This window comes from Rhincodon typus, chromosome 30, assembly GCF_021869965.1.
Source record: "Rhincodon typus isolate 14 chromosome 30, sRhiTyp1.1, whole genome shotgun sequence".
Taxonomy (NCBI): Eukaryota; Metazoa; Chordata; class Chondrichthyes; order Orectolobiformes; family Rhincodontidae; genus Rhincodon; species Rhincodon typus.
The window spans coordinates 9583989-9611243 of NC_063361.1; the positions used below are offsets into that span (position 1 = coordinate 9583989).

The window sequence follows — 27255 nt, forward strand, 5'->3', positions numbered from 1 at the left end:
TTGTGTAGACCATGAACAGCAGAGGTTCCAGCACTGATCCCTTTGGAACACTATTAGTCACAACCCTCCATTTCAAAAAGCATCCTTCCTCCGCTAACTTCTATCTCCTATGACTAAGCCATATCTATCTTGCCAGCTTATGCCAATACCATATGACTTCACCTTTTGTACCAGTCTGCCACTAGGGACCTTGTCAAAGGCTTTACTGAAGTCTATGCAGTCAATGTGAACTGCTTTTCTATCATCAATCATCTTTGTCACCTCCTCAAAAAACTCAATCAAGTTGGTGAGGCACGACCTCCCTCACACAAAACCATGCTGTGTATTACTAATAAGTCCATCTGCTTCTAAATGTGCATAGATCTTGTCCTGGCAATGTTTTCCAATAATTTTTCTACCACCGACGTGAGGCTCACAGGCCTGTAATTTCCTGGATTATCCCTGCTACCCTTCTTAAATAGTGGGACAACATTAGCGATTCTCCAGTTCTCTGACACCTCACCTGTGGCCAAAGAGGATACAAAGATATCTGTCAATGCTCCAGCAATTTGTTCTCTTGCCTCCCTCAATAATCTGGAATAAATCCCATCAGAATCTACCTTAATACTTTTTAACATGTACAACACCAATTTGGCTTAAAAATTCAACATCCCCTTCCCTGAGGACATCCATCACCAATTTCTTCTCTTTGGTGAATATTGACACACAGTATTTGCCTCTCATTCATCTGGCTCCATGCATACTGTGCAAGGAAACTGGAACACCCAGAGGAAACCCACACAGACATAGGGAGAATGCTTGAGGCTAGAATCAAACCCAGGTCTTTGGCACTGTGAGGTAGAAGTGCTAACCACAATGCCACTGTGATCAGCTCATTACAGATAATATCTTTCTAACTGTTTATCCCATGAGTTTATAAAAATAAGTTCTACTGCAGGCTCATTCAGAAAAATAATCCACTCTTTACCTCTGCTCCATTGCTATTCTGAACTTTTAACTTTATTTCTTTATTTATTACTTTATGTATAGAATAATTGTAATGTTGAAATTTTAACTTTTTATTTAATTTTCTACTTTGTACCTATGATTTTTTCCCTTGAACCTAAAATGACAACTATGTAAACTTTTCACTGTACTCCTGTAACCCCGTACTTGAGTATGTGACAACTAAAACAAATTCTAATTCTATTTCTAATCCACTGTAGCCTTTCTTTTTATTGCTTCATCTTATATCCTCCATGGGTTTACCTTGCAGTGTAATACTGAGGTATAATGTGGGGTGGCAAGGTCACTCAGTGGTTAGCACTACTGCCTTACAGTGGCAGGGACCCAGGTTCAATCCCATTCTATCCCTTGGGCACTGTTTGTGTGGAGTTTGCACATTCTCCCCATGTCTGAGTAGGTTTCCTCTCACAGTTGAAAGATGTGTAGGTTAGGAGGATTTGCATGCTAAATTTCCCATTGTGTCTAGTAATGTGCAGGCTAGGAGAATTCCCTATGTGAAATACAGGGACAGAGTGGATCTGGGTAGGATGCTCTTCAGAGGATCAGTGTGGACTGAATGGCCTTCTTCTACACAGTAGGGATTCTGCGGATTATTGACAATCAGATTTGAGTAATTCTTGTCTTCATTCAGTGATATATGATCCTAGCATTTCACTAACTAACATTTTCTCATTTCTAGCAAATATTTCCTGGTTTTCCCACAGTCAACTGATAAATATGCATTTTTAATCTCCTAGAAGGGGAAGCCTTAAATAAATTTGTATTATAGGATCTCATCAGCACAATAACTGAAACTTTAGGATAGAGTTAGTACTCCTGCCTTGGATTCAAATGTTGGAGGGTTCAAATCTGCTCTGTATTACAGTAGAGACTGAACCTCTGGTACAGAATTCTTAGTTGTCATTCAGATGTATATTTGTGCCAAATGATTGAGGTTCTGAGCTTTCCATTACACTTTTCGAGGTAGTCCATAAAACCCTTCTGTTGTACAAGTCCATTTGAAATCATCCTTTCAGCTTGGTGAAACATGGGTATGGCCAAGAATTAATATACAAATGTGGATTTTTAGCCAGCTTATGAGCCCTTCCTTTACTCCACACTATTGTCTCTGGAGGGAGAACATGAGGGCATATTGTGTCCAATGCTGAGACTGATGATAGATAATCTACCTGGTTTTGTACTGTCTTGTTGTCCATTTCATGCAGTTTGCTCTGTGTTGGGAACTTGTTGTAAGTGCAGCCTCTCACAGCCCAGGCTCAGGCTCCAGGACACCAAGACCAACACCATCCAAAATCTCCAAATCCTCACCACAGACAAGCTGCATGGAGCCAGAAGGTAGCACCGAGGTGGAAGATGAGAAATGGGGCACATTACATTCAAAAAGTGAAAACAGCTTCCAGGATTTTTGGAGGAGCTGCAGGAAGATCAAGAGTTTGTGCAGTTTCTTTCTGACCCATTCCATTTGTCCCTCTCTGCAGCCTGTTTTTCCCTTTCCAGCCCAAACACAGTGCACATTTGCTGCCGAACTAGAATACAGAGTTCACTGACAGAAACGTAACTGATGGAAAATCAGACCTGTGGAATTTAAAATGGATTCATGGGTCTGAGGAGTGAGGACAAATTGATGGTGCAAAGTGGAGATTTGAGATGAGGAGCACTGAGAATAACAGGCTGCAGACAGAAATACCCACAGCGTTAATTTTGAGCGTAGAAAGCTTAAATGATAGAAATCAAAAATTAACATCATTTCAGTAAATATGTAATATTAAAATCAATTTATTTATATCAATTAGCTCTTATTCAGTATAAAAATTCCCAGTTTGAAAAATAGCATAGACCCCAACGTATAATAAATAACAATAAATTAACATATTTAACTGACTTTACACTTTGTATAAAACTGCAGCATTTCAATAAATTAAGACATCATGTCAATTAGCATGAATAAATTAAAATAATTGAGATGGGTTTCAAGACTAGCAAATAGAAGTTCATAAGTGACAATGTCATTATGATTCAGACATCACTGAAGTTCAAGCATATTTGAATGTCTGATATTGCAAAACAGACTTCACACACAGTGAAACTTTAACATTGCATCAAGAGAAAATATCACAACAATAAATATCAGTGAATTAAAATAAATAGTTCCACCAACACTCTCATTGTACTTATTGTTACAAAGGTACCTAATATTTCTTACCAGCATAAACATTTCAATAAAGAGTCTTTGAAATAAATATTCATTTTTCTGATCTTCAATAAATATGTTCTTTTCAGTTTCTTCTGCTGACTTGTGCCATAATGGAATGCAACTGTTGTAACCGGGCTCTGGTCTCAGCACGGATTATTTCCCAGGAACAGTCACTGAATTTCTGAAACGGTAAAATATTCAAGTACGTGCATTTGTGAATGACGAGTTAGATGTTGACAAAGGAATTGTTTGCCAGGAATTGCACAGTTAGTTATCAATTGTCATACCTTATGTTTGAGAAACTTTTCCAGTTTCCTGAAGTAATGTTGAATGGCAGCATTTCTCTTCATCTTGTGGTCAGACCCTAATTTCCTCAGACAGTCTTGCAACTCTCTGAGCTGTTGATCGAGGAGAAGATGAAAATTTTCCACCTTGTCCCAGGCCCATGTCACTGAACCCAGGTTTACGCTGTAGACCTTGTTGATGTGGTGCAGCATTTGATGAATATTCACAATCTTGTCCTGAGTCTGATCAAAACACACAAGGTTAGGAGAGAGGACTTTATTCCATTCATTTTGTGCTTATGTTTGATTAACTAAAACAACAGCAATAAAAATTAAATTATCAAATGGCAAATGCTTAGTTTTAGAATGTTAAAGGAGTGCTGGCAAAGGTATATAGGAATCAAAAATTATCAGATCAATAGAAAAATGAGCAATGCAAGTCTTTAAATCAAAGGTTTGAATACATGTGCAGAAGGGCTATGAGGCAGAGGAAAAAGACATGAACAGTTGGAGTTTTCTGTAGCTTAAAAGTGTAGCGGTTAAAGTGAAACAGAAAGATTCTGAACAATTAATATTTAGTTCTTCATACAACAAGGAGCCAGGCTCAATCGGCTGGGAGAACTAACAAATCAAAAGAGAGTAATCAGATTATATGAAAATTGATCAGTGCGTAACCCAAGAAGGAAGCTAAACATGCTTTTGGAAAGTGTTAATACAAGGAAAGCAGGGTGATAAGGGACCAAAATGTACTATTTCGTCTGTGGTGAGGAGGGCATGGCTGTAGAATATAAGTGTAATTTGAACATTCTTCATTTAGAAAATAATGTTATCAAATGTGAGATTAAAGTGGGAGGTTGATGAGAAGTTATGGAGGAAATAAATAGATAATGAAGTGGTCATCAAGTTTTGATAGTACATGAAATGTGAAAGTCACCTGATCTGTATTTAATACATCTGAGGTTACTCTTTAAAAAAATGAAACAGTACAAAATGACGTTCAAAGGAGCCAGAAAAATCTTGGCATTGTAGTCAATCTCACTTACTTTGTGTTGAATGGTTTGGATTGTTCTGGATTTGGATGTAACAAGGAAAAATCTGAGACAGTGAAAAAGAGACAGTGAGACCTGGGAACAGAAGCCCAGGTGCATTGTCTCTGACAGCAGTAAGGGGATTGTTTTGTGAGTGAGCAGTGACAGCCCTGCTGAGGGGTCCTTTGGGGCAGGTCAATGGTAACATACTAATTAACAATCATAGGTCAGTGCTGCAGTAAATGCACATGAATGGAATTTGATTTGCTTGTAGTGGGAACACCATTCACAAGTCTTCCTGGCTTGCATGAAACTGGGGCAGAGACAAGAAGGCAGCTGTAACATAAATCCACCATCTCTATCCCTAATTAATGCCACCCACTTCAAAACTTCTCACAGAGGAGGGCATTGAATACTGCACATTATATCATAGAGTCACTAATATCACAGAAAGAGGTTATTTGGAGTGTTTATTACAAGCTGTCCATGTTCAAATACAACAATTTGTGGACAATAGCCAAGCTTGGGCTGATAGGTGGCAAGAAATTAATTTAATTTAGTTAAGTTAAAATAATTTAATTAAATTAATTAAATCAGCTCTCTCTGTCTTCTCCAAGGCATTTTTACTGTATCATCCTGAAGTTCTATTTGTTTCACAATCTCGTAATGGTCCTACCATTGAAACACTAATTTGTTCCCATGAATGGGAACGAGAAACAAAACTCCTTTACCCTGATGAACCACCTCCACAAGCACTTGGAGCAGGTCCATTACTTTACCTGGGACTTCTCCAGGTGAAGGCAGGAGTGGCTGTGTCCAGCCTCTGGCTCATTTCCAGGACATATTATGATGTTTGATTCCTCTCATTTGTCCCCAGCAATACCTAGAGGCCCTCCCACGGTCTTAAAGGATACAAACCGATGGATGCCTGTGGAATTGAATGGATTGCAATATTAAATTTGACAACAATGAGTCTTAATTCTTGCCATCTCTGTCCCCACACATTCCTCAGCATACTTTTCAAATATTTGTTGAAACTCTGCATTGATCTGGGATGTTGCACCCAAGCTCTCACAGCAGTAATCTAAAACAATGCACTTAAGTCTGCTATTAGTCTGAAGAGATAAAGAGTTCTCAGATCTTTCATTATGAATTAGCATCCTGGAATAGAAACTTTCTAATCTAGAAGCAAACCTCATACCTTGGAAAGTTGTCATTAGTTGCCCTTCTCTTCACCATATTTCACTGAAACAATCTTTGCTCATTGATTATGTCACAGTTTTTTGAACAAAGATTTGTCTCAGATTGTTATCTATTAGTGTTTCCTCAAATGAATATTAGGCAGATGACACAATACAAAACACAGTATCTTGTGTTTCACAACACCTACACATTCCTGAAGTGTGGGTTCAATGATTTTAGAAGCACTCTGATAAACCAGTTGGCTCAGTGAGGATTTGAGTCAGTTATTTAATATGTGCTGTCCTTGGTTCATCCAGTATTTCAAAATAGCGAGTAGTTCCAGTCACCTTCAAAAAATTCGCTTGACTGCTGTGGTTGGTTGGCTCGCCGAGCTGATTTGTTGTTCCGCAGACGTTTCATTATCCAGCAGGTAACAACGAACCAGCTCGGCAAGCCATCATCAGTGCAGCCTCCTCCTGTTACCCAGCAGGGTAATGAAACATTTGCGGAACAACGAACCAGCTCAGCGAGCCAACCAACCGCAATATCCACAACCTGAGCTACAAATCTACTCTAAAACCTTAGAAATTCACTTGAGTGATTTGATTGTGCGAGAACTCTGCATCAGAGTTCCAACAGCACTCCATTCTAACATGGACTGATGTACACTTGCAGTAAATTTGGAAGGCTCTGAAAAAGGCAAAGGCATTTCCATAACATTATTATTCAAGATTGGTATTCCAGACACTTCTAGTCTAACCACCGCATTCTCTCACTCAACCTGACCATTTAAAGATACTTCAAAGAATCATGAAAACAGCTCAGTGATACATTGCTTCATCTTTGATGTACTATGCCATTTATTTTTGTTTGATAATCTGAGGCTCATGAAAAAAATACCGAACTAGAATTGACTTTGTTAAATTTGCAACACTCATGCCTCTGAGTTAGAAGCTTATATATTATAAATCCACTGCAGTTTATGAATATCTATACAAAATTGAACCATGCAGCAGGAGGGAATGTAATGCCTCTGTTTGTGTATATTACACTTTCTCATCTACCTCAATCTGTCTACAAGATTTAAAATGATTAACCATGCTGTCCATCACCAGTAGGCTCTCCCCTGATATCCAAATCTGTATGGCTGCCCTTTCAAAGCTTCATTTCCACTTGACTGAAAATCTCTAGAATTAGCTTTGGTAAATAGCACAATGATACCTGAGTCTTCACAGAATGATTTTTTGCTTGTATACAGATGACAGGCAGTTTCACCTGTAATCCACTACTTCAACACCCTTACCAATCAGCACACTGACCCTTCCCACCCCTCAACCTAAAGCCAACCAACTACCCAACCAACACTCCCACATCTCTATGCTGCTGGGAAGAGCTTGGCTACCATTAGCTTGTAGTTGAGTCACAAACTTCTCCAGCTAAACAACACAAAAAAACAAGTTTGCTTCTCTTTACAAAGTCTATTCCTATTCCCATTGCATTTATTACCCTACTTCACAGTCTGAATTGGATTATAACCTCAGGGCTTTTCTTTCAAATCTTGAACTGAATTTTAAAATATACATCCTATAATTACCAAAAGTAACTTCTCACTTTTGAATATTACCTGTTTCTAATCCCCTCTCACACAACTGGCAACTGAAACCATTATTCTTTTTTAAACTCAACAGTTCTATTGGGCTCCTTGCTGATTCTCCTTTCTCCACCTTTTGTGAACTTCAGATTTTCTTAAACTCTGGTCATCATTGGCAATCTCTTGATGAATGATGAACCAAATCTTGGATCCATAAGTCTTTCAACAGTGGGAGAGTGTTGTTGCATGAGAAAATGGATTTTGAAGTTTCAAATTGTCTTCTTTCTCTTTCCTCAGCCATCACATTCCACATTGTAGACACATTGCTGAGCATTGAAATGGTTTGTGCCTTGATGGTTCAGGAGGAGCCATGCTGAGCACTTGGGCAGCTTTCTCTTCTTAGTCAGTCGTGTGAATGCCTCTGTGATGTAGGATGGCCTGGAGAATATCCAATTATATTTTTTCCTTTGGCCATCCTTTGACCTTTGGGCAACTGAGAGCTAGAAAAAAAGAATCTGCCTAAGAAGCTGGATTTTGGGCATCTAGAACTGATAGCCCATCCATCAGAGATGGTTCTTCAGGAGCAGATCTTTGATGCTGGCAGACATTACTTCATGGAAGAGACATAAGGTGTTCTGTCAATGCTCCCAAATATTTGACCTGCATACAGCTGGTGAATGCGCTAATGGATCTTAATGTGACACTACACTGGTAGGCAGTTCAGGTTTCACTGCAGTGGAAGAGCATTCTCAATACAGCCACTTCATAAAGCAGAACATGTGTTGCCTCACTGAGACCCCTCTTGTCAAAGACAAATTACAACTTGAAGAAGGCAGCCCCTAGTACTTTGATTTAATGCAAGACTTATATAAGAGCATAGGGAAAAAGATGAAAAATGGGCCTTTCAGCTCTTTGAACCTAATCTGCCATTTAATACAATCATGCCTGATCATCCCAGTAGTACCTTGTTCTTGCTTTCTCCCCACATCCTTTTGATCACTTCTACCCCAAGAACTATATCTATTGCTTTGTTGAAACAATCAGTGTTCTGGCCTCAAGTGTTTCTGCAGCAGAGAATTCCATAAGCTCATCACAGTCTGGATGAAGCAATTTCTTCTCAACTAAGTCCAAAAGAACCACTGGTTCTGAACTCTCTGGTCATCAGGAATGTCCTTCCTCTGTTTACCCTGTCTAGTCCTGTCTACTTCAGCTTGCCATCATTTATTTAAACTTACCAGCACTGCTGTATAGAAGAGTTTTGGGACTGAAATGGCCATGATGGCAGCTATCAAGTTCTGAGTGGGTGGGTTTTAAACAATTCAGATTAACAAGGCAAATAAAGAAAGTAGAATGCTCTCTCTTTGTGGGCCTTCAAATATTGTCAGTGTGGCAATGGGTTGTGTTCAGTGGATCAGTCATTTACTTGCAGCTTGTCCTATGCTGCTGACCAAACCATTTTCCTCAGCAAGAGGTGAGTGAGATATTACTTTAAAGGGATGAGGGATTTAAAGACACAGATGTTCTCCTCCAGTGGACTGCAATGCCTTTCCAGCTTGCCCTGAGTAGCAGCACTTGTGGATTGTTGACCCAGTGGCTTTGGAGAGTTAGCTGAAGGTTGGAGTTAAGTGTTAAAATTGTTGATGACCGTTTAGGGTTATGTGCATGGTAGTCACCCTTTCTAAGTGCGACTTGACACTTGTGTGTCTTGGAATATAGTGTGGTTGTTGGCACCTACAAGTGCTAGGTTCATGACAGATTCACTATGCAGGGTAACAGGTCATAGCCACCCTAAAGGGCATTGGCAAAAGGATCTTACGCAAATTAAAACCTAAATAGTATGCATCCTGGAAATTTGAAATAAACCAAAAATGCTGAAACTACTTTATAGGTCTCTCAGCGTCTGTTGAGAATGGGCAAAGAATAAAAGAAATTCCAGTGTGTTATCTTGTCACCCCAGTACATCTGAATTATTTTAGTGTTTTACCCCCAATGACTGTCACAGCATCCTGGTGATGAGTTACATTCCTGATAGGTTGGGTGTAAATTTTGTAGTTCTCCGGGGTGTTTCGGTAATCATTCTTCTCCAGAAGTATGCTAAGAAATTGCTAAATTGAGCAGTCAAATTATTTGAGAATGAACATAAAGGGCTGAGCAAAAGCTCCTTTCGAATCTAGTTGGTGTTCAGCCTTTCCTGGCTAAATAGCGTTATTTTAAAGACTACACAGAGGTTTTACCGTAATACAACGGCGCATACCCATAACATAAGACACCAGTCTTATGCCAATTTCAGAGTCGATGAATGCAGAAACGAACAGCTCCTGTAAGCAGATGAACAGCTCCCTCTACTGGTGGATGCGAAAATCTTAACATGGAGTCAGTTGGACTACAAGGATTGGAACTCAAGTGCAGTGAATAAGTTCAGTAGGCTCTCTCCCACTCCTGTTTCCACCATTATCAATACTTTGTCAAATATTTTTCTTCTCCACTAAAATATCTACATTAACTGTAGTTTATTAAATTGACAATTAATTATATATTTATAGGGAAGGTGAGTTTTTAACCCTGTAAATATCTAAAGTTAACCTTTTAAGGCACTTTAAGAATCTCAATCTCTCAATAGCTCACACATAAAGTAGCCATGTTCCCAAGCACCTCCACAGCTTTTTAAACAAAAGAAACATTCTTGGAACCTATATCTGGCATCACCAGCATTCAGGTGGCCCTTGACTGGTTGGTGGAGAACATTCCGGAATCATTTACATCCATGTGGTGGAAGTGGTTGCAAAATTCTATTAAGTAATTAGTTCTAGGAATTTAATCCAGTGATGATTACGAAATGGTGATGTGTGTGTTGGCTTGTGAGTGAATTACAGGAGAGCTTTGAGTTAATGACATCCTCCTGTAGCTGTTGCTGTTGTCATTCAAAATGTTGGAGGTTCCATCTTTAAGAGATGCTGTGGAAGCAATATTGGTGAGTTTTTAAAGTGGTCCCTTGTAGATCATACAGTCATACAGCATGGAAACAGCCCCTTCAAACAAACTCATCTGCGCCGACCAGACATCCCAATCTGACCTAATCCCATTTGCCAGCACTTGGCCCATATCCCTCTAAACCCTTCCTTTTGATAGCTGCTTTTTAAATGTTGCAATTGTACCCACCTCCACCACTTCCTCTGGCAGCTCATTCCATACACACCACTACTCTCTGCATGAAAAAGTTACCTCTCAGGTCCTTTTTAAATCTTTCCCCTCTCACCTTAAACCCGTGTCCTCTAGTTTTAGACTTACTCACCCTAGAAAAAAGACCTTGGCTATTCACCCTATCCATGCCCCTCATGATTTTATAAACCTTTATAAGGTCACCTGTCAGTCTCTGACGTTCCAGGGAAAAAAGCCCCAGCCTATTCAGCCTATTCCTAATAGCTCAAACCCTCCAGTCCTGGCAACATCCTTGTTAATCTTTTCTGCACACTCTCAAGTTTAACATCTTTCCTATAGAAGGGCAACTAGAATTGTACACAGTATTCCAAAAGTGGCCTCACCAATGTCCTGTCCAGCTGTACCATGACATCCCAACTCATATACTCAAATGCACTGACTAATGAAGGTAATATATCAAGAACATCCTTCCTTAGATAATGGAACCAAAACTGCACACAACATTCCAAATATGGTCTCGCCGACACCCCGCTCCTGTACTCAAATCCTCTTGTTATGATATCCAAAATACCATTTTGCCAAATGCCTTCTTCACCACCCTGTGATTCCACTTTCAAGGAACTATGCACGTGCACCCCTAGGTCACTTTGTTCAGCAACACTCTCCAGGGCCCTACCATTAGCTGTTTAAGTCCTGTCCTGGTTTGCCTTACCAAATGTAACTCATCAATTTTATCTAAATTAAACTGCATCTGCCAGATGGAGGCAACATGTTCACACAGAGGGTGATGCAATTATGGAATGTGCTGCCAGTGGAAATGGTGGAGGCTGGTACAATTACAACATTTAAAAGGCATCTAGATGAGTATATGAACAGGAAGGATTTAGAGGAATATGGGCCAATTTCTGTCTATTGGGACTAGATTAATTTAGGAAATCTGGTTGACATGGACAAGTTGGACTGAAGGTTCAGTTTCCATGCTGTGCAGCTGTATGATGGTACACATTACAGTTATATTGCCTTGGAGTTAGAAAGGTTGAAAATCTGAATTAGTGGAAGAGGTGCTGATCAAATGGATTGTTTAGCTGAGGATGGTGTTGGGCTTCTTGAGTACTGTTGTAACAAGACATAGAAAATTGGAGCAGGAACAGGTCATTCAGCCCTTTGAGCTGGCTCTGCCATTCAATGTGATCATGGCTGATCATCCAACACAGTACTGATTCCACTTGCCCCTGTGCCCATTGATCACATCAGCCCTAAGAACTATATCTGACTCCTTCTTGAAAATATTCAATGTTCTGCCCTTGACCTCTTTCTGTGGCAAAGAATTCCATAGGCTCAGCACACAGTGTGAAAAATTTCTCATGTCAGTCATAAATGATCTACCTTGCATCCTTAAACTGTGAAACCTGATTTTGGACTCCCTGGTCATCAGGAACATCCTTCCTGCATTTACTCTATCTAGTCCTGTTGGAATTTTATCTGTTTCTAAGAGATGCCTCCTTATTATTCTAAACTCCAATGAACATAATCCTAGCTGATCCAGTGTCTCTTCATACAGCAGTTCTGACATCCCAGGAATCAGTCTGGTAAACCTTCAGTATGTTCCCTATATATACAGAGCATCCTTCCTCAGATAACAGAGCCAAAACAGCACACAACACTCCATTTGTGGTATCATCAAGACCCTGCTCTTGGACCCAAATTCACTATGAAAGCCAAAATACCATTTGCCACCTTCACAACCTGCACTCTACCTTCAGTGACTAGTGTGCAAGCTCACCTAGGCCTCATTGCACATTATTACCGTCTCAATTTATAGATTAATCTACCTTTCTGCTTTGGTGCTAAAAGTGGATAACCTCACATTTATCCACATTACACTTCATCTCCCACGCACTTGCCCACTCACTCAGCTTGTCCAAGTCACAATGAAGCATCTCTGCAATCTCCTCAAAGTTCACCCTCCCACCCAACTTTATGTTGCCTGCAGATCTGGAAATATTACATTTTTGTTCCTTCATTTAAATCATTTATATTGTGAATAGTTGGTGTCCCAGCACTGATCCCTGCAGTGCCCCACAAATCACTGCCTGCCACTCAGAAAATTACCTGTTTATTCCTACTCTTTCCTGTCTGCCAAACAGTTCACTATTCATGTCAGTACACTACCCACAATTCCAGGCACTTTAATTTTGCCTGCTATTCTCTTATGTGCAGCCTTGGTGAAAGTGTTCCGAAAGTTCCATAAACTACATCCACTGGCTATCCTTGATCAACTCTACTAGTTGCATCCTCAAAAAAATTCCAGTAGATTTGACAAGCATGATTTTCCTATCATAAATCCGTGTTCACGTGTGAAGACAGAACAAAAGTATGTATTTAATTGGAGACAACAAGGTGCAGGGCTGGATGAACACAGCAGGCCAAGCAGCATCATAGGAGCAGAGAGGCTGACGTTTCGGGCCTCGACCCTTCATCAGAAAAGCTTTTTAAATAGGGAGAGAGTGGGAGGCGGATAGAAGAGGGATAGAGGAGAGGATAGGTGGAGAGGAAACAAACAGGTCGAAGAGGCGGGGATGGGGCCAGGAAAGGTGAGTGTAGGTAGGGAGTTAGGAAGGGGATAGGTCAGTCCAGGGAGGACGGACAGGTCAAGGGGGCGGGATGAGGTTGGTCGGTAGGAGATGGAGGTATTTAATTGGTCTGCCCTCTCTTTGTTTTCCATTATAACTTCCCATGTTTCTGACTGTAAGGGACCTATATTTGTCTTCAGAAATCTGTTTCTTTTCACATATCCATTGAAGCTTTTACTATCAGTTTGTATGTTCCCATGAGCTTGCTCTCACACTCTTATTTTCCCTGTTTTAATCCATTCCTTTTTCCTCCTTTATTAAAATCTAAACTGCCTCCAATCTTCTGGTTTGCTTTTCTTGGCCATATCATATGTCCCTTCCTTGAATCTAATAGTATCCTTAATTTTCCTTGTTAGCAATGGTTGGCTCACCTTTCCTGCTTTACTTTGGTGCTAGACAGTAATGAAAAATTGTTGTAGTTCCTTTATGTGCTCTTTTAATGTTTGCAATTTCCTATCCACCATCATCCCTTTAAGTAACATACCACAATTTATTATAATCAGCGTGCACTTTGTACCATTGTAGCTTCCTTTATTAAGACTCAGAATCAACTAAGTCACTCCCCATCTTAATGAAGAATTCCATCATATTATGGCCACTCCTCCCTAAGGGACATTGCACAATGAGATTGCCAATTATTTGTTTCTGATTACATAATACTCAGTCCAGGATGGCCTGTTCTCTAGTTGATTTCTCAACGTATTGGTTTAGAAAACTGTCCCACACAAATCCAGGAATTCCTCCTTTAAAGTATTGTTACTGATTTTATTTGTGAAAATCTGTATGCAGATTAAAGTCACCTATTAATGACAGCTGGACCTTTATTGCTTGCATCTCTAATTTCCTGTTTAATCCTTCCCCGACATTTCCACTATAGATTGGGGGTCTATATACAAGCCCCATTATCGTTTTCTGTACCTTAGTGTTTCTAAACTCTACCCATGCAGATTCCATTTCACTGGTGTTATCCTTCCTCACTATTATGTTAATATCCTCTTTAACCAGTGAGGTTATCCCTCCTGTTTTTCCTTTTTGTCTGTCCTTCCTAAAAACTGAATACCCTGGATATTCAGTTACCCTCCCTAATCATCCTGCAGTCACATCTCTGTAATACAAATTCTACCACACATGTTTATATCTATTTACCCAATTAATTCATCCATTTAAGTTACTGTGAATGCAAAGTGCCTTAAAACACAAGGACTTAAGGCTTACCTTTTTAACTTTCTTAGTTCTCTTCATGTTACTTTGCTATGTGGCCCTTTTTGATTCTTGCTCTTGAATTCACTGCCTATCACATTTCTTATTTCTCACTGTCCTTTGTTTTTAACTGTATTCCTCTCCCTTCTGTTCCCCTGTATAGGTCCTTATCCCTCTACCAATTTAAACTTTGTACCAACATATACAGGAAATGTAAGAATAACATTTGTGCATACAGTATTAATACAACATAGGCCATGAAAATCTGCAGTGTCTAATAGTGCATCCCAGATCTAAATTGCCTGGGAACATAGTGAAACGGGACAGCCTCATGAGGAAAGCTTTCCTTTGATGTGAGTTTCCTTACCTCCATCAAATATCTTATTCCACATTTGGGTCCAAGTCTTGGTTTTGACCGCAACCCCTCAGAAATAATTGCAAGAATGCCAGTAGAACCAGTCCACTTGAAAATGGAATGGAAATTAGCCATTAAAAATAATGTGTTCCTAGCATCAGTTGATGTAATCATGGCTGTTCAGCATCATTTTCCCTGCACCCTCTTCCTGGTGAATAGCCATAATAGCACAGGAACCTGTCAGTGACAGTCCAATTAGCTAAGCTTCATAGTCAATGATCTCCCCCTCACACTGTGATAATTTTGCTATCAACACAGTGACGTAGATTTCCAGTGCCATTTAGCAACCATCTAAGAAAATAGCCAACTTTTACACTGTAATGTGGACCACCCTATGCACATGTTTATTATACTCTTTTAATTGAAATAATAGACATATCTGCTCATAGAGTCATCTCGTAAGAAGAAAATATTTTACCTTTAGGCATGCCTAATTGATGACATTGAGTAATAGTCTCCAGTAATTGATATTTGTGCACAATAGACAAGAATATATGACTGGTGGGATAGACAGGCTAATGCCTTCACAAAGTGAATGAGAATGTTCAATTTGTGAAACAAATTTAGCTCGAGGATATATCAAAACATACACTGACCATAGAATGAGCTATACATAGCAAACTGATACATTTGTTAGGTGTGACCTCCGCAGTAGCTTCAACTTTTGGACGTGGTACACTGCAACACATTCTTTTTAGGTCAGCAGTTTACCACTGCAACATTTACCGGCAGTCAATATTTACACATATTTTTACACAAATTATTAAATAATGGTGAAGTAGTATTTGAGAGCTTTTCAAGAAATATACTGCCTTGGTTATAATAGACACAGTTTAGCTGTGGCTGTATAAAGTGAATGCTGCTGGGGCATGGCTTGTTATTTCTACTGTCTATTGCCAAACAGTAGTATTTTTATATTTCATACTTATTTTATGCTTTTTATTTTCTGAAGCTGAAACTGTAAGAACTGTTATTCACCAGTGATATACAGTAGACATTTATGCAGACGGTTACATCACAATGACAGTTTCAATTCTTGCATATAAAGTACAAATTATATTTGTATTATAAAACTATTAATTGACAAGTGTTAGCACATTATTTTATTAAAAAAGGAATTCTTCTCAAACAAAGTATTTGGCTCTTTGCAGGATGCTCCTTTTGAAGCGAACGTGTTGATTTTTCTTAGGGGTCCTTATGGATTCCTGGCATCAGAGCGTCCACTACAAGAAAGAAAACTTCCGGTTACAGAATTGACTTCTCTCCCAACTAAAGTCCTTAAATACTATGTCCTAGTAAATATGGGGCTAATAGAAAATATGTACTTTTCAGTCCTCATTTATCTATTAAGTTTCCTTTTTTTGCCAGTCCGGTTGGTTCTTAGTTATGAGTTGTTTCTAGGCATTGTAGGTTCAAACTTCACTATGTACTAGAGGATGTAACCCACCAAGGTTACTTGGATCTTGCACACGAAGCTTAAGGGCTGTGAAGTGAATCTCACACACAAGCTTGTTGCCTATGGTGTGAATCTTCTGTGCAGTTTCAAGAATTCTGCACTTCTGGAAGTATTGCATTAGGACAAGTCATTAAACCTAGGTCAACTGGCCTTTTTAGGAGTGTGTAAAATTTTACAACATTTAATGGGAAAAAAAGTAGCATTTCTCTTCTGCACTGCTATCTGTTGCTCCCTTGGCCAAGACCACTAAAACCAGATTGTCTTGTCATTATCACTTGATTTATATGGAAATTTATGTTCATGCAAGTTGGCTGGCTGACACATTTGTCTATTTTTTCCCCTTTATTCATTCACGGGATGAGGGTGTTGCTGGCCAGGCAGCATTTATTGTCCATCCCTAATTGCTCAGAGGGCAGTTAAGAGTCAACCACATTGCTGTGGGTCTGGAGTCACATGTAGGCCAGACCAGGTAAGGATGGCAGTTTCCTTCCCTAAAGGGCATTAGTGAACCAGATGGGCTTTTCCTGACAATTGACAATGGATTCACAGTTATCATTAGACTGTTAATTCCAGGTATTTATTGAATTCAAATTCCACCATCTGCCATGGTGGAATTTGAACCTGGGTCCCCAGAATATTATCTGGGGATTAACAGTCCAGTGATAATACCACTAGGCCATTGGCTCCCCCCATGTTCTGTGTGACAGCAATACCTATACAGAATTAAAACTTTGCCTTTAAAGTGTTTTAAGATGTTACAAAGCCATTATAATGTTAATTGGTTCAAAGGGGCAGGTTTATGAGCAAAGGGAGCACAATTCCAAGTTCTAAATATGGAATCTTGGAATTAATCTCTTACCAAGAGATCCAATACTGTCAACATAAAAGGTCAATATGTGCCTAGATCCTTAAGTCGATTGATGGCATGGAAGCAAAAAGATCCCTTTTGTCAAATGTCAGAATGGAAACAATTTTAGGATGGAAGCTGAACTTTATATTATCTGCATGTGAACAATGGTTGATTTGTTAATGTATCATGTACATAATCAATCAATAAATATATGCTGCTAAAACAGAATACTTCAAGTTTCAGGATGCTGTGGAAAAATAGAGATTTGAAGCAAACCAATGAAAGAATACAAATTTAGATTATTCTTTTCATGCTATTCTTTTCATGAGCTTGGAATGTCACAAAATATTTTATAGTCAATGAAATATTTTTGAGGCAGAGCATCTGATGCAATATGAGTTTGAAGAACAGGATATATAGAAACTGCTGCAGAAGCTCAGCAGGTCTGGCAGCATCTGTGGTGAGAAAGCACAATCAATGTTTTGGGTCCGGTGACCCTTCTGTTCTTGTTTCAGACTTCCAGCATTCACTTTTTCTGAAGAAGGGCCCAGACCCGAAGCTTTCCTGCTGCTCTGATGCTGCCTGGCCTGCTGTGTTCATCCAGCTCCACGCCTTGTTATTCCAGCATTCACAGTTCTTTGTACTTTAGAATAGACAAAAACATAGAATGACAAAGCACAGGAGGAGGTCAATTGGCCAATTGTGTATTTGCTATCTCTGTGAAAGAATAAACCCTCTTCTCCAGTATCTTTCAAAGCTTTGAACACCTTTCATCTTCCAACCAGTTATCAAATTTGTTTTGATCACCTATTCAGGGGATGCAGTCCACTTTATAACTATTTGCCAATTACCTTAGGACTGTGTCATCTGGTTACTGTCTCCTATGCCATGCAAAACACCTGCCCTGTAATTACTCTATCAAAACTACTCATGATTTTGAAGAACTCCATTATCTTTGGCTAATGGCAAGTCCAGCTGCTCCAGTTTCTCAACATAACAGATGCCCATTTGCTATCATGTTACCGCTCACCCCCAGCCCCTGCCCCCACACACCCACACATATAAACACTCTCTCACAAATACACACTGTCTCACACACACACGTATACACACAGACTCTCTCTCATTCTCAAAAACACACATTTTCTCATCTCACACTCTCTCACATACATGCACATTTTCTCACACTCTCTCTCAGTCTCACACAACTCTCTCTTACATACACTGTCTCTCTCTCTCATATACACACACATCCCACAATTTTAAAAAATTACTGTAAATGTGGTTCAGTGAGTGACCTATAAAGATTTAGAAACACAGAAACATAGAAAATAGGAGCTGGAGCATGCCACTCAGCCCTTTGACCTTATTCTGCCATTCATGGCTGATCATCCAACTTATTAGCCTGTTCCCTCTTCCCCCCCTTATTTTTTGATCCCTTTAGCTCCAAGGTCCATCTCCAAACCCTCTCGAAATCATACAATGTTTTGGTCTCAACTGTTTTCAGTGGTAGCAAATTCCATAGGCTAATTACTCTCTGGGTGAAGAAATTTCTCCTCATCTCAGCCCTAGATGGTTTACCCCATATTGTTAGACTGGTTCTGAGCTTCCCAGTCATCTAGAACATCTTTCCTATCTTGACCCTGTCTTATCCTGTTAAAATTTTAATCGGTTTCTGAAATCCGCCCTCATTCTTTGAAATTCCTGCAAATATAACCCTAACTGATTCAAACTTTCTTCCCATATCAGTCATGCCATCCCAGGAATCAGTTTGGTAAACATTTGTTGCACTACATCCCTAGCAAGAATATCTTTCCTCAGATAAGGAGACCAAAACTACAAAACAATATTTCATATGTGCTCTCACTAAGGCCCTGTATAATTTCAGGAAAATATCCCTGCTCCTACGCTCAAATAATTTCACTATGAAGGTCAACTTATCATTCTTACATTCAGCAGCTGGTGTATGAGGTCACGTTGCATATTCACAGAATCCCTACAGTGCTGATAGAGGTCATTTGGCCAATCATGTATGCACAGAACCTCCGAAAAGTATCATACCCAAACTCACCCCCCACCATCTATTTCTGTAACGTGGCATTAATCATAGCTAATCCCCCTTGTCTCCACACCCCTGGACATTATAGGGCAATTCAGCGTGGCTGGTCCATCTAAACTGCACCTTTGCACAAATTGCCCTCTCTCAATTTATAGCTTTGTAGACAACAACCCACCTTCCTGTTTTTGCTCCAAAATGGATAATACCTCACCTCCCATGCATTTTCCTGCTCACTTAGCTTGTCCAAATCACACTGAAGCATCTCTGCATCCTCCACATAGCTCACTCTACAACCCAGCTTTGTGTCATCTGCAAATTTGGAGATGTTATGTTTTGTACCCTTATCTAAATCATTAATATATATTGTGAATAGCTGGGGTCCTAGCACTGATTACTGTGATACCCCATTAGTCACCGCCTACCATTCTGAAAAACACCAGATTATTCCCATTCTTTGTTTTCTGATTTGGAAACAGTTCTCTATCGATCTCAATAACTACACCCAATCCCATATGCAGTAATTTTACACATTAATTTCTTATGTGGGCCTTTGTTGAATGCCTTCTGCAAGTCCAAATAAACTACATCCACTGGCTGCCCCTCATTAACTCTGTAAGTTACATCCTCCAAGAATTCCAGTAGACTTATCCAGCATAGTTTCCCTTCTGTAAATCCATGTTTTCGTTTTGTAAATCCATGCTGACTCTGTCCAACGCTATTGTTTTCCAAATGCTCAGCTATTAAATCTTTTGTGATGGACTCAAGCACTATCTTTACTACCGTCAGGCTGACTGGTCTATAACTCCCGGTTGTCTCTGTGCTTCCTTTTTTAAATACAGGGGTTACACTAACTACTCTCTAATGTGTAGGAGCAGTTCCAGGGTCTATAGGATGTTGGAAGATAATTACCAATGCATCCTTTATTTCTACGGCCACTTCATTTCAGTGATCAGGCACTGGGGATTTATTGGTCTTCAATCCCACCAATTAGATAACCTATTTGCTTTTGGTTGAGGAGTGGATAGCTCCATTTGCTCCAAGCTGGTTGTGCTCCTGATGTCCCTCTGTCGGTTATTCTCCAACCTTCGATAAAAAGACTTAACCTCTCATCACTGGATATCCAAAGACTGAGGCTAATTGGCCAAGAGCTTCTAGCAAGGCAGGACATCAACACTGAGGCCTACAATTTACTGAGAGGTTCTCTGGTCAACTCCTGACAAGCTGATCGGAGCTTGAGCAGATGAGCTTTCTCGCTGGTCCTGCTAGTAAGTCAGTCACTGCTGAATATGGCCACCCCAACACTTGGGCTGCAAAATGGAAAATATCAGCCTTCAATTTCAATTAATTGAGACCTTGTGAATGAGGAAAGAAGTATCGGAAATTAGTTGGAGACTGAACAATTATTTTGCTTCAGTACTTACTAAAGAGGGGCTTTATTGAGTGAGAGGCCAATCCTGAAGTTGTTAAAAATGAGATGAGAGATATTGTTAAACAAATGTAGGGTAAGCATCTGGGCCCAAGATCCATACAGAAAGGGTGAAGAGAGAGTCCCACCCCAGTGAGATCAACCTTGTTGGCATGAACCTGTCTGGTCACGTAGCTTTCACACAGTCTCCCTAACCAACTGAAAGCTAGATCTGTCAATCAGTCTTGGCCTTAAAGGGGGAACGTTAACTCTGATTTCTCTCCAAAGATGCTGTCAGACCTGCTGTTCTTTCCAGCAATTTGTATTTTTGTTTCTAATTTCCAGCATCCAAAGTTCTTTTGGTTTTTCATTCGTTTTTTATTCTGTTCTGTATATGGATTTATCCATGACCATTTGCACACGAGTCTTTTCTTAAAAATTACAATCCATAGGGCAACAACTTCAGGCAGATTTTCTCCCCGACTTAATGAGTGATTATTTAATTTCCTTTATTTTTAGCAGTACTGTAGCTATATTATAAATGTATCAGTTAAACTTAATTAAGAAATATTAAAATGGGTATTTCCAGTAATGTATATTATTTCCATCCTGCCAAGTTAGAGATTTCAGCTTCACATTCTTGCCTACCAATTATAGAATCACACTGTTATAGCAGGAAACAGAGCTTTCAGCCAACAACCCTTCCAACATTTTTTGTCATACACAGTCTTTTCATCTAAATGCATGGCCCCTTTACATTTTCTTTGTATTTGTGCATACGCACAGTAACTTTAAACGACCAGTCTGTGCTTCCAGCTTGCTGTGCAGCTACACAGTTTAGACACAGTGGTGTTTCTAACTAAACCAATCCTCATTGATCCCTCCACCTGAGCAATAGTCCTACTCTCATCTGTCCCTTTTGGCCCAATTTGAATTAATCCCCCTTTGTTTCAGCCATACATCAAAACTTTTCTTCAATGGTGATATTATCTTTGTTTCACAATAACTCTTGTAGGACATTTCATGTCATAATTCACATTTTTCTGTGTAAGTAAAGTGGTGTCAGCCCTAAATCTCTTATATTTAATCTTACATCAATTCTACATCCTTCAATCACTGGAAGCAGTGTGTTTGTATCTAATCTGACTGTTTGAATGGAAAGCGTCCCAGCCCCAATCATTCTTTGCATTTACATGCCCGCATGACAGACAGCATCTGAGTAAATCTGTATTGTGCCACATATATTGTCTTAACATCCTGCTATACTGTGGAGCCAAAAATGCACCCAAGCAGTAGATTAGCTACAGTTTTATATGGGTTTATCATTTTATCTTGACTTTTATACCCTCTAGCCTTTTATGGCCTTATCCAATTGAAGCTACTTTCAATGTCTTGTGATCTTGAGCCTACAAATCCATCTCCTCTTCTACTTGACTTAGCTTTCATCTTTCTAAATATAATTACCTTTTATTAAGCAAAATGTGCCACCTCACATTTTCTGATATTGAATTTTACCTTTCTTTGTTAACCTTTCTGCCATGGTTATACTATTCTCCTGTAACTTCTTTGGTCTTCAGAATTACTTACAGTCCCTCTTATTTCAGTGTTATCTGCAAATGTGGACACTACTACATCTAACCTATATTGGAAAGCATTAATTCTCACACACAGTGAACACAGGCAATCACAAAACAGAACCTAATGGGATCGTGCAAGTGACTAATTGACTAACGGTATTAATTGGTTAGCACTGTCAAAAGGTCATCATAGGCACGATCGGTCACGTGGACTTGTTTTTGATTTATGATTCTTCTTCTGAACGTTATATGAAACTGACATTACCAACTTTATGCTTTCTTTCTCTTTACCAGTGTTTAACCTTACTCTAACTTTTTAACCTCTTACTCATACTCTACTTCAGTACCTTCCTCAATGTTACCTTACAAGGCTTTCTGAAAATCCATTTACATTACATTCACTGCATTTCTTTCATCCGCCAAGTTTGAGACCTTGAGTTGTCTGCAGGATCCAGGAGTTAGGATAAGTGTTATGTATTGTTTTATCTGAGGGCCCAAACACACGCTCCAGATGAAACACTTCATTCGTCTAGTCTACTGCAGTCACTGCTCACAATATGGTCTCCTCTACATTGGACAAACGGACCATAAACTGGGACAGCTTCTCAGAATATCTATGTTCTGTCCTCAAAAAAGACCCTAAGCTTCCTGCCACCTCAACACACTAACGTGACCAACATTTCTGTCTGAGGCTTGCTGCAGTGCTCCTGTGAAGATCAGCACAAGCTGGAAGAATAACACTTCACCTTCTGCTTGGGAACTCGACAACCTTCTGGACTAAATATAGAGTTCAACAATTTTAGGGTTTGAGCACCTTCCCCACACACCAGGCCTTGTTATCACATGATCTATTGTTGCACATACCCATTGTTAGCCACGAACAGTCCCCATTAGCAGCTGTTCATCCTGCTAGGCTGATGACTCCTTTGTCTGTCCAACTGCTTTTCTCTCTTTTTGGGCTCTATCTACATCTGTCGTTTACTCCTTACCTCCTCAACCCACCCTATCTTCTGCATAAAAAGCAACTTTTTCTGAGCTATCATCAATTCTGAGGAAGGGTCACTGGACTCAAAACGTTAACTCTATAGGAACTGCCAGACCTGCTGAGTTTTTCCAAAAAAATGAATCAATGTAGGCTAACCCGGCTCTACCCAAGGTTTTTGCAACATTTCCTATCTTGACTGGTTATTAAGTAGATTACTTATAGTTTCCTTCTAATTCTCAGCCTGAGGGTATTTTTATACAACAACTACAATTTCAGGACTAACTTTGCAAAAGTGTACTGTGCTTACAGTATTACTTAACTCCAACAACTTTAATGGGCAGCCTATCTTCACTTTCCTGACTAATACTCCCTTCAAGCACAAACTGGCTCAACATTGGTAGATTTTTTTTTCTGAAGAAGGGTCTAGACCCGAAACGTCAGCTTTCCTGCTCCTCTGATGCTGCTTGGCCTGATGTGTTCATCCAGCTCTACACCTTATTAGCTCAACATTTGTAAAATTAGCCTGTTTATCTAGCCTTGTTTGTTGACAACCTTCAATGGTTTTGATTTGTCCAACCTGTTTATTTGTTGTCTGGATAGAAAGGGATTTCATAAACCTGCAAATAAATATTGATATGGGCTGTTCTCAACAACTGGCACACCAGATATCAATTTTGCAGTTGTAGGTCCTGAACTCAATATATGCAGGAGCTAATCTCACTGCCAAATTTGCGGATCCATTTTTTAGATGTTCCTGGTAGATTCTTAAAATAGATGGCAGCCCAAATAGATGGCAGTCCTTAAATGTGTAAATTAGGAGCATTTTAAACAAGGGCCCCTTCAGAAAATAACCAATGATGAACAGGGAAGGTGCAGGGTTTGTATTGCTCAGCAATCTTCAATAGGCTCAGAAGTCACAAACTAAAGGTAAGAAATACAAACTAAGATCATGAAAATAAACAATCCTGTGGTGATACTGCTCCAACACCTCATACTGGGACATAGTTTGCTGTGAGACCGATTATGTAAATCTGAAGTTTTTGCTAGACTTCGTTGTTTTTGACGACTGACAGCTCATGCCGGGTATGTCTGTGCATCCCAAGAATCAGTTTCCATTCTTAAGCCTGTTGGTTCAGATGCCAGTTGAGTTTAATTCTGGTCTGGGGACTGATCCTTATAAAAACTCACTCCTGTAAATCCCATCTCTGTGAAGATAAGACATTTCCTGCAGCAAGGAGGCCGCGATCCTGGCTAGATAAATAGTAGATATTTTCTAATCAATCTGTTCAGAGATGTTATTACACACCTCTGGAGCAGGTAGAACTTGAATGTAATAATGAGCCTATCTTCTGAACTATTAGCGCTACATTCAACAGCAAACTGTCCTGCTTATTAGGGGTGGGATGATGAATCTGAGGGTATCAACAGATGTCAGCTCCAGAGTAAAATACTTTCTGCAGTGCTTCAACAAACTATTCTTAACCCTATCTTGAGAACTTCACTCTCTCTTCATTGCACTGAATTTATATTTATACTTTCCACTCCTACAGCATCTCTACATGACACTGTTGTCACTACATGACAATATTCTTAAGACATGCAGTTCTGGTGCCTTTCTCATTCAAAGATCCATTTCCTTTCTCCGCTCTGTCTTTGCAGACTCCTCCACTAGTTCATTAGTCTCATCACTTCTGAAACTATCAACCTGTGCCTTCATTATCTCTTGTCTCAACTTCCTCAGTGTTTACCTTACCAGTATCACCTAGTCTATCTTATAACCTATACAAAGGCCACGCATTGTCATTTCAGCCCACTCTCACAACCTTATTGGTTCTATGTGTCTTGTTATTTACTGGAAGTCCTTGAGTTTTTTACAAACCCTTCATGCTCTTGTGGTAAACTACTCTGCCACCAGCTGTACAACCCATGCCACTTCACACGGTGGCTCTACTGCATATTTTCTCCATCTTGTTATTCTGTAATAAGTAACACATGTCCTAACTCCTCAAAGTCCTTCCATTATTCACAAGGCATAAATCAGAAGTGTGATGGAATAATTGTCTGGATGTGTTCAATTGCAGCAACAGTCAAGAAACTTGATGCCTTTTGGACAAAGTAGCCTGCTTGAGGACGATTCTATTCACCACCTTAACATTCACACCCTCCATCAGTATCGCAGTGTGCTGCAGTCTGCATCATGTACAACCTGTACGACTTTGAACAACGAGAGAAAACAACAGGTGAATGGGAAGAACACCCCCCTGCAAGTTCCTCTCCTTTGCTGATGCTGAATTAAAACCTTGGGACTCCTTGCTTAACATCACAGTATAGGAGTGCCTACACCACATGGACGCCAATGAAACAAGGTGGTAGCTGTCAAAGGCAATTTGGGAGCAAATGATGCCAGCCTTGCCAGTGATGATAACATCACAACTATGAATCATAAAGAATTCAATTCTGATGGGGTAGATTGAATTTACCATCTGGCTTAATACTGCATTATGGATCAGTTGCCCACTGTGGAGCTTTCCTGATTTTCATTTCCGCTGAAAAGTATGGAAATGAGAATAAGGTGCTTTCTGTAAGAGGTCAGCGACTTCCAAGCACTATTTGTGTGCCATGGTGGCTGGGAGAAAACTTATCTCAATATCTCTCTTCAAATTTCCCTCCTTAAACCAATGAGCTTTTTAACTCAATCAGCTTCATTTACCTGCCAATTCCTACTTGTCATTTGGATTTTCCCCTTGCATGGTACAAATGCAGTTTTTTGATTTGATTTACTTGAAGGTCTTGATTATATTTCAGTTTTATAACTAATCTCTAGCAGACAGTGCTCTAAACATAATATTACAGAAAGAGATGCCAGATTAAATTAACATTTGCTAATAGTTGTTACTAAACTGACACCGCCTGTAAATACTCAGTTTACCTCACATTTGCTCTGCTAAATACTTCTTCTTCTTCTGAGGAATCTTTATAATGTGATCCATGACCCATTGATTTCTTACGAACTGAATCCAGAGGCTGGTACAAATCTTGAAGCCAAAGTGGCTTTGGAAGATCTATATCCTCATCCAACAGGGGTGCCTGATAAATAGTGCAATATTTTCAGTTTGTTTAGATAAAAGTGAGTAATAGATAAGAAAAAATCTTTCTAGAGCAATATATTGGTCAAAATGCTAATTTTATTGAAGATATTGATGCAATGGAGTTAACGCTTTATGCATCATCTTCCCCCTGAAATTAATGCATATGAACAAAAATAATCAGTGTTTCTCTTTCAGTTGGGATATTACCTTCTGTGCATCTTTAGCCGAACTCTTCCCAGTTATTCGCTCTGTCACTTTCTTCAGAGGGCTGTGTGCACAAAACACATAAAACTGTTGACATTTGTGAGCTTGTTTTACATAAAAAGACATGGGTTCCAAAGGCTGGAAGGGAACATTACATTTGACAACAATATTTATAAACAGAATATTTACCTCTTGTATGGCTTTTTACTACCAGCATCTCCTGAAGCGTAAGGTGTCTTTGATTCTGACCTTTGAGAGCAAATCTATTATCAAGAATAAAAAAGGTTTAAAAATATGGACAATTTTACCATAAATCAATAAAGCAAAGAACAATGGCTTTAGAACAGAATTTTATCTCAAAAAAAGCTCCAACTGCAAAACTGAAAATGAATAAAAACTTTTGAATGCCATCACATTAGAATCAAGACTTTTTAAAACAGACTAACTCAATAGGCACATCATCACAGAAACTCAAGTTCAAGTAAAGAGCATTTATAGATTTGATATGAAATTTGAATCCTAAAACTCTGTAATGGAACAAGAGTGTTAGTTAGAAAACTATTTTTTTCAAGAATGCTGAAATTATAATAGTAAAATTTGACAGTTTTTTTATTCCTTAACATTTGCGTTCTGTTACTATAAATATGTAACAAAGCCAGACTTTTAACAAAATTTGTATTTCTAGATCTGTTTTACACATCAACAGTTCCATGCAGCTTTTTCCAATGTGAGAGATCTTTATTACATTAATGTGTTTGGAGAAGAAAAACATAGAAATCCTGGATTTATAGAAATGCTTCGGAGATAGCAGGAACTGCAGATGCTGGAGAATCTGAGATAACAAGGTGCAGAGCTGGATGAACACAGCAGGCCAAGCAGCATCAGAGGAGCAGGAAGGCTGACGTTTCGGGCCTAGACCCTTCTTCAGAAATGGAGAAA

General features: G+C 39.4%; 1 protein-coding gene across 1 annotated transcript in view; it reads right to left on the reverse strand.

Annotated features, from left to right (window-relative positions):
• Positions 1-15729: 15729 nt before the first annotated feature.
• LOC125486592 overlaps positions 15730-27255 on the reverse strand; it is a 154006-nt gene continuing 142480 nt past the window's right edge. The window contains exons 8-11 of the mRNA XM_048614683.1: positions 26506-26579; positions 26320-26380; positions 25953-26110; positions 15730-15914 (exon numbers count right to left, since the gene is read on the reverse strand). Of these exons, the coding sequence (XP_048470640.1) occupies positions 15887-15914; positions 25953-26110; positions 26320-26380; positions 26506-26579 (321 nt within the window). The 3' untranslated portion in view covers positions 15730-15886. The remainder of the gene's footprint in view (positions 15915-25952; positions 26111-26319; positions 26381-26505; positions 26580-27255) is intronic.